Source organism: Chelonoidis abingdonii, chromosome 3 (assembly GCF_003597395.2).
Source record: "Chelonoidis abingdonii isolate Lonesome George chromosome 3, CheloAbing_2.0, whole genome shotgun sequence".
In the NCBI taxonomy this organism is placed as follows: Eukaryota; Metazoa; Chordata; order Testudines; family Testudinidae; genus Chelonoidis; species Chelonoidis abingdonii.
The window spans coordinates 92476099-92497774 of NC_133771.1; the positions used below are offsets into that span (position 1 = coordinate 92476099).

Consider the following 21676-nt stretch of genomic DNA (forward strand, 5'->3'; position numbering starts at 1 on the left):
ATGAACAGAAATTCTTCCATGTTTAAACTCTAATTGACCTAACAGGCCAATAAATAGAAAAGGCCAGGTGCAACGTCCCTCATCAGTTGCCATACAGCTCAAACTGGTCTAAAGCAAAAATAATAAGCCTGTGCACCTTTAGCAGAAGGACAAGATAACTTGCAGAAGAAAAACTTACTAATGAGCTGCCTCGGCCAAGATTACTTAATGAACCTGCGCTTACGTAACTGCCACAGGGGGAGGAAGGAGAAGAGGGAGGGGGAAGACAAAGAAGTGTGTGAGAAAAGAATGCTGCAGCCGGACAGAAGAGGGAGGGGAAACGGGGGCTTGCTTGTCAGCGAGAAAAGTTCTCATGGATATAAAGGAACAGACTGCTTGTTTTAGGTGTGCTGGATTTGAGGCATGTCAAGTCTCCCAACACCACTTTGAGATCTCAAATAAACTTGGTTTGCTTCTCTACCCTGGTGTGTTTATTGGAGTGGTGCACACCGGGCAACGGACCCCCCTGCTGTTGCCCCCCTCAGGCACTTTGTGCCGGCAACAAGTCCAGTGAGTTACAGCATATTTCCTCAACTCAGTGGCAAACTCCAAACTGAGCCTAATAAGTTATCTGTTGTAAAGCAGTGTTTCTACAAGGGTGGTTTCCAGACTGATTATAGGGTTGCCAGGTGTCAGGTTTTTGACCCGAAAGTCTGGTCAAAAAGAGAACTTGGCAGTGTCCGGTTAGCAGTGCTGACACATTAAAAGTTTGGTTACTTATGGTAACCGGCCTCTGTCTTGGGTTGGTGTGTGTGTGCGCGGAGGGGGGGGGGGGTGAGGAGAAACCATGACGGATTAGCTGTTGGGGGCAGGAGAGGGCGGGGATTGGGGGGGGGGGGGGGGGGGGTGAGGAGAAACCATGAAGCATTTGAGATACCAGAAGTACCCCCTCCCCCAGAGCACAGCTTTCCCTCCCCATCCTACCCCACTCACCTCCAACCCCAGAGTGCTGCGCTCTCTCTCCAATGTCCTGCCCCACTCACCCCTCCACCCTTAGAGCCCTGCTTAGCTGGCAGGGGAGGGTGGTAGAGAGAGCAGCGAGTGAGGAGGGGAAGAGGAGTGGGGGGTGGAGCCTCAAGGGAAAGAGATGGAGCAAGGGAGGTTCTGGTGCTCCGTTTCACAAATGAGATAGTTGGCCACCCTAACTGATTTTGAAGACCGGCCTCCAGGTTCTCCAGCAAACAGCAAATACTCCAGGTTCCGTAGCAGCTATATAATAAAAGTAAGAGAAGATTGTCTGTGGTATCTTGGTATTCAAAAATGTCTGATTTGTCAGATTATTACAATGTTAACCTATGATTAAGATATAATTGTCTCCCTGGGTGAATATTCACAAAAGTAGTAATTATTTTTCATGGATACTCAAATTGTCATTCAGGTAGTAATGTGGGAAAACAATGAGTAATCCTTTCTGGATAAATAAACTACCTGTTCATCTGTGTTTACAACTGTTTCATATTCTCAGCTGTTAGCATTCATATTCCTGTAAGTACTTGGGAAAAGGTAAAACAATAAGAAATCCTTTCGCTCTCATTGGAAGAAGTGTAAAGGGAACCCCCTCCCAACACCTACATTAACCAAGTCATTTCCTTCCCTGTGCCTCAATTTCCCCATCTGTAAAATGGGGGTAATGATATTGACTACCTTTGTAAAGCACTTGGAGATCCACTGAGGAAAAGCATTATAGAAGAGCTACATTTTATGATCACCAGACATGTCGATATTTTTCAAACTTAGGGGCCCAAAGTGAGGCTTCTAAGGGTGCTGAACACCTGTGGCTCTCTCTGATTTGTGAGCTCTAAGCACTTGTGACAGTCATGACACTTCAATTTAAAGGCCTTGAATATGGGTTTAGGAATCTGTTTGTCAGAAACTAGGTTTGAAAAGTTGGGCTAGCGTATAATTTACAGTGCTAGTACAAGGAGATGCAGTGTCTTCGGGAACACTAATACACTACAGTTGCTTTTGTGAGGGCATATTAACTGGAATTACTGTAGGAAATTCCTCTGTCAGAGGAATGCAGATAATTAAATAGGCATAATGACTAAGTCAGATTGTGCAGTACCTTCCAGTGAAATAAATGAGATCTCTCTGCACAAAAGGACTCTGCTGTCACGTCCTGAGAATAACCACATGTGGAGATTTAGAAAAGTCAGCCAATGACTCAAGTTCACAATTGTAACTGCTCATGACTGGGTATGTTGTGTGTTACCAATACAGAGAGGTTATTTATAATTCTACCAGGTTAAACAAATAATGAGAGGTAGGGTTCAGTTGATTGTTACCTGAAATTAGGTTTATTTCCTTTGGAAAAAATGTTTATGATCTTATAAAAATTCAAAATACTGGACTCTTCTCACTTATAGTATGGAGAATTGAGAAGCTTATTGCAATTTTCCTTCTAAATTCCTGGTAATTTTTATTTCAATCCTTTGCAGTTATACCTGAATCTGAATGCTGAATATTTAACATTACTTTTCTTTTACAAAATCTTTAGGTAGTAGAATAAACTTTAACTTTAAACCATTTACCTTATATTAACGCTTAATACAACAAAGGTCACTGAATAAAAGAGACTGTAGAATATCATCCAGTAATTATTCAAAAGTGTGTTCTCTATCTTAAAATAACTTTTACATGTGTTAATGGATATCTTGCTTTTCTCTTTTTATATATATAAACACCAAGCAAAGCACTCAGCTCTGCAGTACGTCCACCACATTCATATACACACAACTAAGAAATACTGATTATCAACAAAATAGAAATTATAGTTAATAATACATCTTCTCCCAGTCTATTTTCAGGTTAAAGTCCACAACAGTTTTGCAATATCTAGACAATTAAAAGGATGTAGTAGGAAGTACTAAAATTATTTCATAGTACCCATTAATCTGTATCCTAACTATATATTAGTACATATAATGTATAAAATGATATCTGTCATATTCTGATCCATCCTATGGCCCGTACTAGGGACAAAAAATGAATCTATCATCATTCCCCTCCACTCCAAAACCAGTTTAATTTCTAGAGTAATAGGGCCGGCCTGTAGCCAGAATGTCAGACATTTTATTACAGTGGGTTGAGGAAAGTAAGTGTGGCCTGCAAGACAGCAGGCACACTAATCCCACATGTGACATCTACACATGAAGTGCTGCAATCCCAGTAAAACTCCTGCTCGTTGCCTGCACCTAATTTATTTGGGCCAAGATTTTTAAGACCTTGAGATCTGCTGGCTGCTCATCACATCTGAAAAATCAGGGCACTTATTTATTGCCTAAAATATGGATTTAGGATTTCCACACACATTTTCTGAAAATCTTGGCTTGTACCCACGAGCAGGAATAAATAATTTTGCAATGTGCCAGCCAGCCTGCCTTTGGTCTTTCCCTCCTTCTGGTCTGTGAATGAGTAGGTGGCTTGAAGAAATAAACAAAAGAATGACTCTTCAGTTTCTACAGTCTTAATCTAGTTAATTTTTTCAGTATGTATTTATTCCTTGTGTTACACACACACATGTCCAGAAACAAAAAACAGCATCAAAGACAAAAACTGAGTCACAGTAACTGCTATTATTCAATATCTGGCATAAGAATTTATCATTGATGTCACCAAAAATGTATAATCACTGAAGCTATTGTAATACAACACCCTGTTTCTGTGGAAGCTGAAAAAAACAGGCAGCTAGGCCTACCAAGCCACCCTTCCCCCAACTATAAAGGGGTTTTGTTGTTTGTTCCTTGAGGGAGCTCTCTAATTACATCTCTGCTGTAAAAACTGAACATTTATTCCTAAGCTTTGTTTCATATCTTTTAACTAGTTACTGATCCAGGAGAGGACCTTCCATCTTATCCCATGACTGCTTACTTTGCTTAAGAGTAGGATTGCCAACTTTCTAATCACACAAAACCAAATACCCTTGCCCTGCCCCTTCTCTGAGTTCCCACCCCTGCTCACTCCATCCCCCCTCCCTCCATCGTTCGCTCTTGTCCACCCCCACTCACTTGCATGAGGCTCGGGTAGGGGGTTGTGGTGCAGAAGGAGATAAGGGCTCTGGCTGTGGGTGCGGGCTCCAGGTTGGGGCCACAAATAAGAGGTGTGGGGTATGGGAGGGGGCTCTGGGCTGGGACAGGGAGTTGGGGTGTGAGAAGGGGTGAGGGTTCTGGGCTGGGGATGCAGGCTCTGGGGTGGGGCCGTAAATGAAGGGTTTGGGTGCAGGAGCAGGCTCCAGGCTGGGACAGGGAGATTGGGTGCAGGAGGGGGTGCGGGCTCCAGGAGGGAGTTTGGGTGTGGAAGGGGGCTCAGGGCTGGGGCAGGGGGTTGGGGTGTGGGCTCTGGGAGGGAGTTAGGGTATGTAAGGGGTTCTGACCTGGGGCAGGGGATTGGGGTGTGGGAGAGGTTTGGGATGTTGGCTCCAGCTGGGCGGTGCTTACCTCAGGCAGCCTCTGGTCCGTGGCGCAGCGGGGCTAAGGCAGGCTCCCTGCCAGGCCTGGCTCCTCGTGGCTCCCAGAAGTGGTGACATGTCCCCCCTCCAGTTCCTAGGTGCAGGGGCAGCTAGGGGGCTCTGCATACTGCCCATATCCGTAGGCACCATCCCCGCAGCTCCCATTGGCATGGTTCCTGGCCAATGGAAACTGTGGAGCCAGTGCTCAGGGCGTGAGCAGCATACAGAGCTATCCTCCAGTCATATGGTATGGAGGCTGATTTAAGTGATAGGTTACATACCACAGTTAGTAGTTCTGCAATTTCATATTGGAGTTCCTTCAGAACCCTTGGGTGAATACCATCTAGTCCTGGTGACTTATTACTGTTTAATTTATCAATTTGTTCCAAAACCACCTCTATGGAAACAGCAACCTGGGACAGTTCTTCAGTTGCTGTATTAACTCCTTCATTACTTTGCTGTTACACACATTCACTGTAAGGCAGTATTCTTTCCTGACTGAATCAAATTGTATTATGAAAAGTACAGTTAAGTACACTATAACATGACTGCAAGACAACAGGCTTTAAAGTCATTTACAAAGTATCTATTTTAGGGGCCTTTTTCTACCATAGTCCCATTTTTATCACAGTATGGCACTCAAAGCTATGCATGGTGGTCCAAATGTCAAGCGTTTCAGCTGATTGAGGACACAATGGCAAGTCACTCCCAAAGCATCTGATTATAGCTCTGCAGTGCACATCCTGCCATGCTTTATTGCTCAAGTTAATCTAATTCTTTCTTGGATCTTCATCAACTCAGCTTTAAATTTGCACAGACTTTATATTACCAAATGTTTAAGGTATGTCATCATTGGGGCAAGGGACTAAGATTTTAGAGCTTTTATGGAGTCTTTACAATTATAAATATTTACTACAGTGATAAATATTATAGGAGACTAGATCTGGAATAGGTATAATATGAACATGGAAAAAAATCATTTCAGCTCTGGCAATGTTGCTGGTCTTAGTGGCATCCCCTTTTTAAGTATAAGGCAGTGTTTTATAAAGTGTGGTGTGCAAAGGACTAGCCAGGTTTTTGGGGGAATACAGACAAGTTTTTCAAGTTTTCCGCAGCATGTCAGCATCCATTTCAAAGAGAGTCTCTAGCTGGTTTTGTTGTGCAGAAAACTTTGTGATCCAAGTCTAACCAAGGCACTAATATTTGCCTGAGTTTCCAGAGATCCTGAAACAATAGCTCTAATCTTGATCTACCCCGCTCATTTCAACATTTGCTAACTCCATTGATAACGATATTTAACATTGTTAACTATTTCACTTCTCACATCATCTAAGAAAGGAAAAGTATCATATTATGAAAATTTGCAAAATAATTTCTGAGAGGTTGCACATTTTGGGTAAACCTTTAACAATACAGGGTGGGATTAGTGCAACGATGCACACATTGGATTCATTATCCAGATGGAGGTGGGGGGGACAGGGCTTCAGCTTTTAAAAGTTTGGGGAAAGTCAGTATAGGCAATATCTGTGGAACTGGTAATACCTTTCAAATTGGAATTAACTTGTTAGATCTGTTCCTTTGCATGTGCTTGGATTTATTTCCCCTAATATAGCACTCCATTGTGTCCGTGGTGATGGGATGAATGGATATAATACAATTTATGTTAGATAAATAGTGAATGGACCCTTTATGAGAAAGAGGGGAGTAGGGAAGACCCATAATGAGACTCCAGCCTTTTTCTAAGAAACAAAGGTTTCTCTGTAGCGCTGCCACTTGCACGGCTTGATTTTTTGGGTCATTAAAATTAACTCTACAGCTGGGCAGTATTTGTTGTCCATAATAATTTTCACTATATCGTTTTCTTGTTTAGTTAAAACAACTGGTGCTAATGAAACAAGAGCAGGTGAATTTGCGTTACTATGGCTCCTGTTTACAGTGCAGAAAAACAGTCAACACAGCGCAAAAGAGAGAGAGAGAATATGCTCTTTGTCAGGGACATTTCTATACTTTAGTTCAGCTTTCTGGTCTCCTATCTAGAAATCTATTAAAATTGTTGTTTTCTTCTGCTCAATTGACATCCAGCTTCAAGTGGGACCTTCTTTTACAAAGATAGAATAGATCTCTGAGTTGTTTGAATTTATTTAATGTCTCATTTCTTGAATTCCAGAAGAGTAATGTTCAGGGTGAAGACTTTGATCAGATAGAGTAGAAACAACTTGTCTCCAGCGCATTCCAACTACAAATATGAAACCCTGGCTAGATCGTTATTTTGAGCATAGACCGAGATGCACAAAGAAGAAAAATACTGAAAGGCTTATTCAAGCACTGCAGCAGGTGACTTGTCATAGAGAGCATGCTGTACCTCGTAATACAAAGTATACTCAGGCAGAGTGAAATCCAGGTCTTAAAAAACCCTACTTTGGAAAGTCCTCTAGCCTCCTAATCAGAAATGGACTAATGATCAAATAAGCAACCAAACAAGCAACTGTAAGGGCCTGAATGGGAGGAGACAGGAAAAAAAGGAAGCGACTGCATGCTCTAAACCTTGTGGATCCCTTCAGGTCACAGGCCCAGAGTAGCTGATCCATTCTTCATTGGGCACTGCTTACAGTTTCTCAGCAATTGTTGAAATGTGATACAATAAAATAAAAATAAATTAATGGAGATATCCTATCTCCTAGAACTGGAAGGGACCTTTAAAGGTCATGGAGTCCAGCCTCCTGCTTTCACTAGCAGGACCAAGTACTGATTTTGTCCCAGGTACCTAAGTGGCCCCTTTAAGGATTGAACTCACAACCCTGGGTTTAGCAGGCCAATACTCAAACCACTGAGCTATCTGTCTCCCATGACTGCTAAATTTTTGAAGACTTTTGCTCATCTTCCATTAATAGGTATCAGATGGCTAGAATACTGGACCATTTTGACATGCAGGGGAAATTCCACTCTGCTGTGCCCCAAACACAAACAAATTAATGGGTCCGTCCTTGTGCATTTTCAAAGGCCACATAACTAGTCAGTTTCCTCCCTTTAAAAGCTGCCTGCCGCACTGATTGTTTTGTGACTCTCCAGCCAAACAAAATGTTGGAGGAATTCCCATCTTTTTACAGGAACAGGTGTTTTTAATAAAAATCAAGTGACAAGCCAAAGAAAACAAACTTAGCACTGGGCACCCACATCCATATGCTAGAGGCACAGAACCTAGCAGAAATGTTAACACAAATCTCTCTCTGACTGTGAATGGGTGTCCACCTCACACTCGCCTTGAAGGGTTTAATGGAGGCCAGGTGGGCCAATTAACCTATTGGACTGAAGGCTGATAGGAAACCATAATGAGGGGAAGCTCAGCTGTGTGGGAACAGGTGGAGCTGATAACAGAAAGGGGGCTGCTGCTGGGAAAAGGAAGTCACCCCTTAGGAAGAGGGAGGAGGGTTTGGGAGCTGGTACTCCCAGAGAAAGGAGGGGAACCAGGAGATTTAGGAAGCAGTCCAAGGAAGGATTAGTAAGGACTGGGAAAGGATACCCATATCTGCTAGATTGAGGGTCCCTGGACTGGAACGTGGAGTAGAAGGTGGAACTGGGTTCCCCTGCCAGCCACAAAGGGCATTGCATAGACCAGGCACAGGCCATAAACAGGAAGACTGCCTGGGTCACTGTGTGGGTGACAGAGAATTGAAGGACTGTACCCTGGAAGTGGGGGAAACATTAAGTTACCTGGCCAGAGGGCTAAGTCAAGGAGAGGACACTGCAGTGTCTGGAGTGAGCGAGGGGCCACAGACCTGAGAGATGGAGAGACAGACAACAGAAGGGGGCATCCACCTTGATAGCCAATCCCCAGAGTGACTAGGAGGAAGCTCCACCCAAGCAGTGGGTGGAGCACCTGGTGACACTAACCCATATTAACATAATAAATCCCTATGCTTTGTTAATTATGTGATGGCAAATCCAGCACAGTACTGTAGCCATGGAAGTTCCCCTAGATAAAAGAGCTAGTGCATTCTTCCTGCAGAAAAAGGTAAAAAGACTATTTTGGGGGGAAATAGGGATGCATACACACTACACAGTACAAAGCTCAGCTCCTTAGAGTTGAGGCCAGAGGATCAGCCACAGTTTGGATCCTCCACAAGTGGAAGAGTGTATTGGAGCTTCAAAAGGGTACTTTAGATCTTTTTCCCCATCACTTCACCTACTATTCAAGCAGTGTTCCTGGACTTGGCCTACTACATAAGAAGTTTGGTGTAATGTTTACACTGCTATGTATTTAACTCCTCATGAAGTGAGATAATGTAACTTATTGTGCTACCAGTAGCATATGGATCATGTGCAACTACGTCTTAATAGGCATTTATTTATCTTTAACTATTTGATAAGTACCAAGCATTCCAGGTACAGCCTAGTAGAACACACCCCTCTCCAAACATACCAGGTCAACCCTAATATTCCATTGACAGCAACAGAATGCTGTTAGTATAAGGAGCACTGCACAGGAAGTAGAAGATCAGTAATGAAGGGGTTAAATAAAAAGGTCCATGTGAAATTTAAGGGCCCTGCTCTTTCTATCTATCTTTGGTATTTACATGGAGAACGTCACTATCGTATTTAAGCACAATCTTCAACGTATTTCACCTCACAAAATACATAGTCACACAGGAAGACTGTGCTGTAGGACTTAAACAAACCAAGTCTAAGGCTAGGGCACTAACCACTGGACCATCCTTCCTGTCTGTCAAGGATGAGAATTAATGGGGATTACCTATGTGGTAAGGTACCACACCACATGAATAAGAGTGGCAAAGTCAATCTCTAAATGACTGTTTTAAAAAAACCCAACAAATTTCAGTGAAACTTTACAGTCATCCATGAAGCATTTGACATATAGGTTGGTGATGGTGATTATGAAGTACTCAGAGTAGAGAGGCTACAAACACAGAGAAATAATAATAAAGGGGGCTTTCAACTATATTAACTGGGTACATGTTACCTCAAGATGGGATGTAGAGATAAAATTTCTAGATGCCATTAATGACTGCTTCTTGGAACATCTTACCCTGGAACCCACAAGGAGAGAGGCAATTCTTGTTCTACTCCTAAGTGGAGCACAGGATCCGTCCAAAAGGTCAATATAGCAGAACTGCTCGGTAATAGTGACCGTAATGTAATTAAATGTAACATCCTCATAGGGGGGAAATACCAAAGAAAACCACCACAGTAGCATTTAACTTCATAAAGGCAGGGGTGGCTCTAGTCATTTCACCACCCCAAGCCTGGCAGCACGCAGCAAGGGGCGCTGTGCCGATCGCCAATCCCGCAGCTCCAGTGGACCTCCCGCAGGCTTGCCTGCGGATGCTTCACCAAAGCCATGGGACCAGCAGACCCTCCGCAGGCACGCCTCCAGGAGGTCCACCAGAGCTGCCTGCCACCCTCACAGCAACCGGCAGAGCACCCCCCGCAGCATGCCTCCCCAAGCACACGTTTGGCGTGCTGGGGCCTGGAGCTGCCCCTGCATAAAGGGGAACTACACAAAAATGAGGAAACTAGTTAAATGGAAATTAAAAGAAACAATCACAAGAATGAAACGCCTGCAGGCTGCATGGAAATTATTTAAACATACTATAATAGTGGCTCAAACTAAATGTATATCTCAAATCAGTATCAAAGTAATATTAGACAGACCAAGAAAGAATTTGGAGAGCAACTACTAAAAGACAGAAAAAAAATGCTGTTATGTTGTATAAGTACATCAGAAGCAGGAAGCCTGCCAAACAATCATTGGAGTACTGGACAATCAAGGTGCAAAAGGAGGACTCAAGGAACCCAAAGCTATTGCAGAGAAGCTAAATGAATTCTTTGCATCAGTCTTCACTGCAGAGAATGGGAGTGAGATTGCCACACCTGAGCCATTCTTTTCAGGTGACAAATATGAGGAACTGTCTCAGATTGAGGTGTCAGTAGAGGAGGTTGTGGTACAAACTGATAAATCAAACAGTCATAAGTCAAAAGGACTAGATGACATTCAGCAAAGAGTTCTTAAGGAACTGAAATATGAAACTGCAGAATTAACTGTGGTATGTAACCTATTGCTTAAATCAGCCTATGTAGCAGATCACTGAAGGATAGCTAATGTAACACTTTTCTTTTTTAAAGGCTCCAGAAGTGATCCTGGCAGTTACAGGCTGGCAACTTCAGTAGAGGGCAAATTGATTGAAACTATAGAAGAACAGCTATGTTGAAGAAGAGTCAACATGACTTTTGCAGAGGGAAATCATGCCTCACCAATCTGTTAGAATTCTTTTGATAGTGTCAACTAGCATGTAGACAAGGGTGATCCAGTTGATCTAGTGTACTTGGATTTGACAAGGTCTCACACCAAAGGCTCATAAACAAAGTAAGCAGTCATGGGATAAGAGGCAAGGTTTTCTCATGGATCAGTAATTGGTTAAAGGATACAAAACCGAGTGCAGGAGTAAAGGACCAGTTTTCACAGAGGAGAGAGGTAAACAGCGGGGTTTCCCCAAGGATATCTACTTGGACCTGTGCTGTTCAACATTCATAAATGAGCTGGAAAAAGGGAGATAAACAGCGAGGTGGCAAAGTTTGGAGATGATACAAAATTTCTCAAGCTGATTAAGTCCAAGGCTAACTGTGAAGAATTGCAAAAGGATCTCACAAAAATGGATGATTAGGCAACAAAATGGCAGATGAAATACAACATTGATAAGTGCAAAATAATGCACATTGGAAAATATAATTCTAAATATACATACAAAATGATGAAGTCTAAATTAGATATTACCACTTAAGAAAGAGATCTTGGGGTAACTGTGGATAGTTCTCTGAAATATGCAGCACAGTCTAAAAAGCTAACAATGTTAGGGCCTGTTAGGAAAGGGATAGAAAATAAGACAGAAAATATCACAATTCAATTGTATAAATCCATGGTATGCTCATGCCTTGAATATTGTGAGTAGTTCAGGTCACCCCATCTCAAAAAAGATATATTTGAAAAACTACAGAGAAGGACAACAAAAATGATGAGGGGTATGGAACAGCTTCCCTATAAGCACAGCTTAAAAAATCTGGGATTATTCATCTTAGGTCAGGTCTACATTGCGACTTTAAATCGGTTTAATGGCCGATATTCCAATTTAACGCTGTACCCGTTCACACGACGTCGTCATTAATATCGAGTTAAACAGCTCCTTAAATCGATTTCGGAACTCCTCCCAGATTGAGGAGTAGCGCTTAAATTCGAAAGTGATAACTCGGATTAGGTTCGTGTGGGACGGAAATCGACATTATTGGCCTCCTAGAGGTATCCTCACAGTGCACCACTGACCGCTCTGGTCGCAATCGAACTCGGATGCGGAGTGCCGGTAAACAGAAAAAGCCCCAAGACCTTTAGAATGACATTTCCTGCTGTCACGTGTCCAGCCTTGATCAGCACGGTGGCGATGCAGTTCAAATGCAAAAGTAGCTCCTGCATGAACCTTACGGGAGATACTAGATCTGATCGCCTGTATGGTGAGACAAATCTGTTTTTCAGAGCTCCGTTAAAGACAGGAATGCCAAAGCGTTTGAAAAATAAACTCCAGGATACACAGGGTGCGTGACAACCGTAACGGGAAGCCAGAGACTCAAACGGATGCTCATGGAGGAGGGTAATGAGGACTACAGCTACCAGTCTCCACAGCATCTCTTGAAAACTATTTGCATTCTTGGCTGAGCGCCCAATGTCTTGTAGCTTAATACACGGTGTCTTGCGTGGTTCACGGAACGTCGTTCAGCTCTTCCCCCCACAGCACGTTGAAAGAGAAGTAAAATAAATAATTCCTTGAGTACTGTAAATGTCACCCTCTGTTGTACTGAATGCTGCTGGCAGAGAGTACGCGAGGTGTTGACAACGGTCAGGATACCGTTTTTGATCTCGGGTCATGATCTGTGTGCTTATGGCAGTTGCTCAATGCCACTCCGGGAAAAAGCGCCAAAGGTTATCTGCTGCCTTCACAAAGGAGGGGTGCGGCTGTACCCAGCACCACCCGGCAATGTTTTCGGCCCATAGCGCACTTTGCTCTCAACCCAGGAAGTGGAACTATGGATAGCTGAGTCGAACAGCTACCACAGTGCACGCTCCTAAATCGTGGTAGGCCTTTTTGGGGGGGGGGGGAACCTGGACGCAAACAATCATTACGTGATCCCACTGTGGACGCGCTAAACCGATTTTATTAGATCTGTTTTGTAATATCGGTTTAAGCTAATTCGAAATAATCGTGCAGTGTAGACGTACCCTTAGAAAAAGAGATGACAAAGGGAGGATATGATAGAGGTCCATAAAATCACAAATGCTATAGAGAAAGTAAACAGAGAAGTGTTATTCACCCTTTCACATAACACAAGAACCAGGGGTCACCTAAAGAGATTAATAAGCAGCCTGTTTAAAATAAGCATAAAGCAGTTCTATTTCACACAATGCACAGTCAACCTGTGGAGCTCAATGCCAGGTGCTGTTGTGAAGGCCAAAACAATAAATGGGTTCAAAAAAGAATTAGATAAGTTAATGAAGGACAGGTCCATCAATGGCTATTAACTAAGATGGTCAAGGATGAAACCCCATGCTCTGCTAGTCCCTAAATTTCTGACAGTCAAAACATGGGACTTGACTACAGCTGATGGATCACTCAATAATTACCTTGTTTTGTTCATTCCCTTTGAAGCATCTGGCACCTGCCACTGTAGGAAGACAGGATACTGGGCTAAATGGACCATTAATCTGACTCTGTATAGACATTCTTATGTTCTTAATCTGATTATATTCTTGAGCTGCACAATTTATCTAAGACTCTTCCCCTGCACACAATATTCTGAAACCGTAAGCAGGAGTCTGCTGCTAGGAAAGAAGCACAGATGGAAAAAAGCACTCTTGGCCATTCCTGCAATTTAAGCACTTAAAATAGCTGAGGATCCCCTTTGTGAAAATGAGTCACAAAATATGGGCCAATTCTTCCAGTTGGAGGAAGCGTATATAACCTCTGCTATTTCCCCTGGTTATTTACTCCATCCTAGCATCATTTCCTCAGACTTAATGGGACTGATTCAAAGCCAGCTAGCTTTCATCCAAGTGCTATCTTGATTAGAAGTAGGAAGAAGCAGTCAACCGTATTGTCTGGACCCAATAAAAAGGGGATCTATAGCCAAATGTCCTACTGAAGGCCCCAAAGTTCATAGCCTACATCTCTGGATAGTTTCGCATACATACAGGAAGGAAGAGAGAATGGAGTCTTGTGTTACCTGCACAAGAGATCTCTCATGACAGATGTGTAATTACCCAACTCTGCCTTCTGTCAGAAATGAAAGAACAGCACCATTTAGACTGAATTAGTCAATCTCTGACTGGGTCTATAATACGGCTGGTCAGAAAATTTCGAAGTGTTGACAAAGGCTAAAACAACAGTATTTTGTGGTCAGTAATACGAAGGCTGCTGACAAATCTCAAGGTATCAGCAGAGACAATTCAATGTACTCAATATAGCACATAGGTATATATTTTATAAACTGATATGATGGCCACATGTGTACACACTCTTATGACACCAGAAAAGTGTCCCACCCTTCCTGTCCCATGGGACACGAATACATACATGCGTACTGCAATGTCTGTGACAGCAGAATGACACAGCAGCCTTTTCCAAATCCATACTGCCACTCAGTTGCAGTTGGTTGCTAAGGAGGGTGCTCAAGAGATATGCTATATGTTCTTTTTCCTACACTCAGACTTCTCCCACACTTCACAGGTAAGATAGTTTTCTGCCTGGTAACATCTTGCCAATCTGAAACATTTTGACACCCGAATTTGTGTAACAGAAAATAAACTTCTATTGCTTTAGGTAGGGGTATCCTGCCCTTTGTCAAGAATGCTCTAAAGAATGTTAGCTATGTCCTGCAATCGCTGTGCACATTCAGTAAAGACCAGTATTCTTTCCCTACTGCTGACATACTATTCAGACTTATATGGGCCAACCTGATAACTTAATACTAGCAAGGCAAACTTGTACTTCTCATTGTTTTTATAGAATGAACACTGCTTAAGCCCCAAAAGATGTCTGTAGTTAGGACTTACACAAACAGAGATCACCTTAAAAAATGCTTCTGTTATTCTCTTTAGACGCACCTCTTGCCTGAATCAAATTATATAAACTAGTTTACAAAGTTGAGATTTGAAAATACTAATCTCAGAAGAAATAATAGAAAAAGTTTAAAAAATACCCATCCGCGCACAACTCCATAAGCAAGTGATAGGGAAATCAGATTAAAATACAAATTAAAAAAGCTAAGAAGGAAGTTAGTGACTGACCCACAACATTTCTATTTTAAGTCCTGGGAACAGAATATGTTCATATCACTACATTTTAATTTAATAGGCATTTCATTAACCTTTTAAGCCTCACCTCTACCCCTTTTGTTTTTAAGTGAGGAGTAGAAAAAAAGTTTGCACCCTCTATACTTCTTTGTGAGATATAAAGTGGTTTGGGGGAATTTTCTGCTTGTTCTCACATTAGGAGTATCAGATCCTTGTCTACCAGTTTTTGTCTGTAAGGAGTGTTTTTTGTACGTCAGACTGTTTTTTTGGTGCCTGTGTTTGTTTTTGTTTTTAACTCCTACTTAACTCAAATTCTTGGCAAATATTTTGGAGGAAAGACTCTTCAGCTGAGAGCTGAAAAACCTCCTCCTGCAGTTCTCCACTATTCCATGGGTCCTCAAGCAGAAACAGGGATAACAAAACTTGATGTTCTTTCTCTTTTGAAAAAGTGGAGAGGTAAAATTTAAAAAACAGTAAAAGAAAAAAATCTTGATACTCCAAATAAGGACTGTTCAATGCAAATTATGCATGCTGGAGGAGATTACAAAGATAAGAGGAACTTGGATAAATGAGATTCAGTTGAAAAACAATTGAAGTTGTTTTCACAGTATTTCCAGCTGTGGCAAAAAAAACAGAAATCCTGGAAATCTTGCCAGAAAACCAGTTCTTGAAAGAGAGCAGAGGTCAGACTGAGCTGAATTTGAGCATACACGCACTTCTCTGATAGCCCCAGACAAATGCTATTTCTGCAGATGGTCCTGAAGGGAGGCTTTTGAATCTGAATGGAGGAAGTGCTGTCTGATTGACTATAGGGATAGCAACAGTGGGCCAAATCCTGGATACTAAGGTCTCCAGGGTAGAAAGGGACCCTACACCTGTCCTAACTGGTCTCTTGAGGGTTCTCCCAACATGAAAGAATCTTCAGCTGGTATAAAGCTGGTACAGCAACTCAAGAGAGTTAAACCATGTCAGACTTCAAAGGCATGTTACTTTGCTACTACAGCTACCCATTCTTCCTTTTCCAGACCATAGTTTAAGCCAAATTTTGAGCTCTACAGGGCAGGGATGTGTTTACATAGCACCATGCATTGCGTCTATGATGAGGTAGAAACAATCACAGATACCTTAGAAATTCACCCACAAAACATTAGGGTATGTTTACAGTTTCCTAGCCTTTTAAATAATGTAGTGAGCTTGTAATTATTTAAACTGCAAGCTCTTTGGGGGCAGAGACCTTGTCATCTTACTCTTTGGAAAGCACCTAGCATACTTTTACTGATATACAAATAATAATCATAATAATTACCTATACCAGCTATGACCTGCCAACACTCTCACATACTTTATAAGGAGGTAATTAGGGCATGTGGGGAAGGGAAGCGATTTATACTGAAACAAACATCTGGATACTTTGCCTTATTTTATTTATTTGGGGCTCGATTATGATCTCCTTATTCATGTTAAATAGTGCCTTGCACCACTGAGACTACATGTGGAGCAAGATACTATTCAGTGTGACAAAGGATATGGCAATCTGATCCTTGTGTTAAAACAAGGGAAAGAATGATTGAGCATTAGATGTGTGTTACTTACGGTTCAGCCTCAACGCTCTGATCAGGAGCTACATAGTTGGCAGGGATGTAGCCACGGAGCTTCTGTCGAGGCCGTGTTGAGGCACTGTCCAGGAGGAGGCTAGCATACCACCACCCCTCTGGAGATGTATCCAGCACCTCGAGTTTATCTCCAGCTTGGAAGCTCAGGTCCTCCTTAGTGCGGCCCTGATAATCAAAAAGTGCTACAAACTTGTGGTGGTTCTTGGGCATGGGCAAAGGAATACTAGTCACATCATTCTTTGTTGTTATCTGAGAAGTATTCTCTGTCTGGCAGTCATCTTTCACCCAGCCCAGGTTATCTTGGCCCATCCCCGTCTTATATGTCTCTCCCTGTCCACCATCACTCTCTTGGAAGAGCCAAGGGGCACACCGCTCCATCCAAGTGCAATGTTTCCGGCAAAAGTTCCCCATGCTGCTCCTCTGTTTCTTTGTGGCTTCTTCTCTCCTCCTTATTTCTCTTTTCTTTTCCAAGTGGCAATATCTTTATACATACTTTTGCATTATCATCTGTTTAGTTCTTTGCAGGATATTTTTCCTCCTTTTGTACAAGATTAAATAAATTTTGCTGCAGCTGGAAACTTTTCTCTCCAGAGCCCCACTGAGAGCTCCTTTCATGCAGCTTCAGACTCAGGAATGATACCTGAGCATTAAACTGCAATAGTGCATGTCGATGAATTGTTTGCTTCCTCTTCTGATCAAGAAAACAAAACAAGAAAGTGTTTGGGCCAAAATCTGGGAGCAACAGAAAATCATTGATCTTTTTGTCCTGCCAAAAGAAAAAAAATGTAAAAATAATTAGGAATCATTAGTAAATCTTAGTGTTGACTCTTCCCAAGTTGTACTGCTTCTGATAATTCTTTCTCTTGTCCCATATGGGTGCCTGCTCTGTGATCAACAGTGAACCTCTCAACACATTCTAGCTCTTGGTAATGAATAACCAACCAGGCCAGCCTGTTGTTTTCACAGCCTGAGACGTGGCCTGCCTGAATATTTTTATTTGCTTCCTCATTTGCTTTGGTTTCGCTTCTCAGAAGTATGTGAGTAGGATTCCCAGTGTCCCTCCAGTGCCCACACCTGGGAGCACAACTGCTGCTGCTTTCAACATGCAAGCTTAGTTTGCTTTTACGTCAGGGCTTTAGAAATCCCCTTATTGTGCCTGAACTAGGTTTGGCACTTTACAAAAAGAAAAATAAATATTTCTTTGTTATAGTAGAAGTCATAGATTTTAATTCCTTCCTCATTCTTTGACTTAAAAATTAAACGCACTAGCCCTAGAATCACGTTACATTGTTGAATTGTACCAGCCTTTCAGGATAAATAACTATTATACTAGAGAGACAAGGCAGGTAGGTAATCTTTTATTAGATCAATTTCATAACAATATCCAATAAAAAAATGTATATAGTGTTGTGGTGGCTGTGTTGGTACCAGGATATGAGAGATACAAGGTGAGGGGTGTGTGTGTGTGTGTATATATAATACTGGTCAAATAGCAACCCCAATGGAAACAGAAAAGCTGTTCTTCCAGTTCATTTGCATTTATAAAACAGCCATTGCCACAATATCTAGGCACTCTATGGTATTTGGACAGATTTGGGCCAAATAAGCACCTCAGACTAGATTCAGCATTGTGCTGAATAACACTTTGTGCTGGCAAAGCCTTAGAACATCACCATGTTACAGGGAATCACTGGGTTGTTTCTGCAGGGAATACAGGAATTTCAGCATGGGGAAGAGGCAGATTGGGCATGAGATGGCATAGCTGAGGTAAGCCTGCACTCCACAGTGACCAAGTAGGGGAACTGTTTGCAGCAGCCCTAGTCTGTGCTGCAGCCATCCCAGTCCCAGTCGCCCCTGAATGGCAAAGGCGGAAGATGGCTCCTGTCAGGCCCTGTGCGAGCAGTAACTGGGCTCATACATACTTCTCACATTTACCTCTGTTCCACACTGAATGTCTGATGCTGTAATTTTATTCCCATTACAAATAGTGACTAATAAACTGACAGGAAAATGGGAGGCAAGGTAGGTGAGGTAATCCCTTTTATTGGACCAAGTGGTGGGTTGTACATGGAGGTCCCCTTCTGACATGCTCATGTGACTACTGGTCAGTATTCTATATCATGATGCCAACTTTTCCCAATCTAACGCTAAAAATTTCCCAAATCTGGTGAAAAATTCCCAGATAAAGTTTTTTATTTCAAAATCTCAAGGGAACATAATGTGTGTGTTTTAATAACTATATAATATATGTTATATCCAAATTATTCTTATTCATTCAAGATATTTCACATTTATTATAATTTTTATACTTAGACATATTTTTCAATTTTAATTTGTTACTTACACAGTAAATAAAATACTTAACACATGAGGAGTAGGATTGAAATTATAGAAAACAATGTATTTTACACAAATTTCACTAAAGTATTACAATACAAAAGTATTAATATAAAAGTATTAATAAGTACAGCATGTGCCCGGCAGTGTGCTGTACATCAAAGTTACTTTGAAAAAATAAAAAGTAAACATATGATTATAAAATAAGATAAAAAAGCAAACAGAAAGAACAAATAACTCTCTTCTATATAATTTTCCTTATTATTATAATCTCTGAGTTGTACTCTGTCGGGGGTGCTATCCCGCTGTTTTCGTTTCAACATGGACGGATCTTTGTCTACTCCTGCAGTCCTCTTCCTCTTCTCACCAGCCTTACTGGTCTCTTTATTCATTTTTTACGTTAGATAAAAAATGGAAAGAGAGCTCTGAAATAATTGAAAACGATAGTTAGTATAATGTATATTTCAATTTATATTTAAATCAAAGAAGGGAACATATTATATATTATTACTTAACACAGTAGGCAAAGATATTTAATATCTGCCTGGAGGAAAGTGCTGTTACAAATTTATGAACAGCCAAATGCTCTGGTCCACATTCTCTGTGCAACTGCAAGCACGAAAGACAAAATTTTAGAGATAATGACAGATCAAGAAACTAATCAAAATCAGTAAGTATTGCAATATATTTAATTATTGGAAGAAATCTTACCTAGAAGATAAATTTGATAACCACCTCCTCATTACCCACCAGCCAGCTGTTGCTGAGGTTGGTTTGTTGTGAGTGCATGTGCGCACTTGTCACTTCACTTGTGCCATCATGATATAGTACGTTGAAGCACCACCAATAGGAGAGCAGCACAGCCCAATTATGAAAATCACGTGACAAATATTCACCAATGGAAAAATGCATTTTGAAAGAAATTTAAAAGAAGCACAAATATTTTACTTTTTATGAAAACTTCCCAGAATTTTTGAGATTTGGAAAGTCTTTTACTTTTTATGAAATTTTCCCAGGATTATTTAGGTTTTGAATGAAAATTCCGAATTTCCCAAGTTGAAACATTTTACTCAAAAATTCCCAGATTTTGGGAAATTTCCCAGGATATAGAAGCACTGCTACTGGTGAGCCTTGTGCTTAAGTTGGCCTGCTCCAGAAATCACACACTTGATGATGAGTGATCGCATTTTTCAGATTAAGAAAATCAAATTGTTTAAATTATCAGCTGCCACTGGGGAGACGTTTTCCTTATTGACTTGTTACCAAACACCCTCCCCTATTCCCAAGGGTAAGATATATACAGATAACCAAGTGGGTTATTTTTTGTCAATTTCCCTGGGGGAAACTATATTTCAAAAACCAGTGTTACACTTCCTGGGGGTACCCAAGGCTATGAGGTACCTAGTGAGGAAGCCTTGTCTGTGCCTGCCAGGGGTCAGATCCCCAATGCCACCAGCCATGGGCAACCTAAACATCTAGGCCTACAGAGGCCTTGCACTCTCTCTGCTGGTTAGCTATTGGCACACTCCAACCCCTGAGAAGAGACAGGAGGGAGCTGGATGTCCCACGGGAGCAAACGCTGACACATCTGAGTGTTTCTTTCACATGAAAAGTCCTAAATTTTAAGGCCAAATTCTGTCTTGATTTTCACCCCATTTAAGCCAATTAACTTGAATAGTCACAAACAGGGCATTAGTCAAGATAGATTTTGACCTTTAATGTTTAATAACATTTTTTTCCTGATCCACTCTGAGGATTCAGTCCTGAATATGAAGCAACCAAATCCTCATCTGAAAGAATGGGTAGCTCCCATCTCTGATATCTTCAGATAAAACAAGAAATTGAGGCTAATACACAGCTTTACCCACATAAGGAGGATGTTCCTCAGAATTTTTTTCTTGGTAACTGGTTGATAAAAATAGAGCTATAAGATGTCTTTAAAGCAATACCACAATGCCCAGTGTAACAAATGCCTCCTAACATTTGTTTGGAGACAGAGAACAATAGCAATCCATATTTATATATTTAACTTTTTTCAGATCATTCTTCCACAGTCAGATATCTTTGGCAAACAATTAAATTCATTGTGAGTTGCAAACAGATTTTGGTCCCCTCCGACACACCCTTTTGGTTTTTTTAGACAATTCCCTTTTGTGCCAAAAGGCATAGAAACTGACTTGGCTGCTTATTTATTGGCTCTTGTGAGCTATTTATTAAATCTCTCTGACCAACTGAGTGCACAGATAAAGAAAGTAAAATCAATATTAGAGTTCACAAGAGACATGTTGTAGAATGATTTTTGTTACAGCATCTAGATTTGTTACAAAGTTCTCTAGATATATTGTTTGAGGTGCCCTGGTTCAAATTACTGGCCGTAGGTCAGAACTGTCAGTTGGTCCTCAAATCTGGGTATTTCCCAACTACATAACCAGTATATTTGGCACAATGTGAAGTTCCCTTCTAGTAACCATTTTGTGTTGGAGAGTTTATGTTAGTGACTGGGTGTGTTCCTCCTGTCTTCTGTTCATTTGCATTTTTTATATAATTACATTCTGACTCCACAGCTAAGATTTTATATTTGATTATATAACTGTTGAATTAATAATGAAGTATATTTGGTACTTTATCCTTAAATACCATGGTAAAAGGATACATGCAGGGATACTAGGTCAGATAAAAGCTACAAGGGCAATCAATCCTCATGTTTATTATTATTATCTATCATAAACAGTAATAAGTCACCAGGACCAGATGGTATTCACACAAGAGTTCTGAAGGAACTCCAATGTGAAATTGCGAAATTACTGTGCGTAACTGTAATATGTAACCTATCATTTAAATCACCTTCTTTACCAAATGACTGGAGGATACCTAGTGTGACACTAAATT

General features: G+C 41.3%; 1 protein-coding gene across 1 annotated transcript in view; it reads right to left on the bottom strand.

Annotated features, from left to right (window-relative positions):
* Nucleotides 1-17387, bottom strand: part of FRK (fyn related Src family tyrosine kinase) — a 73680-nt gene extending 56293 nt beyond the window's left edge. Inside the window, exon 1 of the mRNA XM_032768617.1 lies at nucleotides 16431-17387. Within this exon, the coding sequence (XP_032624508.1) occupies nucleotides 16431-16861 (431 nt within the window). The 5' untranslated portion in view covers nucleotides 16862-17387. The remainder of the gene's footprint in view (nucleotides 1-16430) is intronic.
* Nucleotides 17388-21676: the final 4289 nt, after the last annotated feature.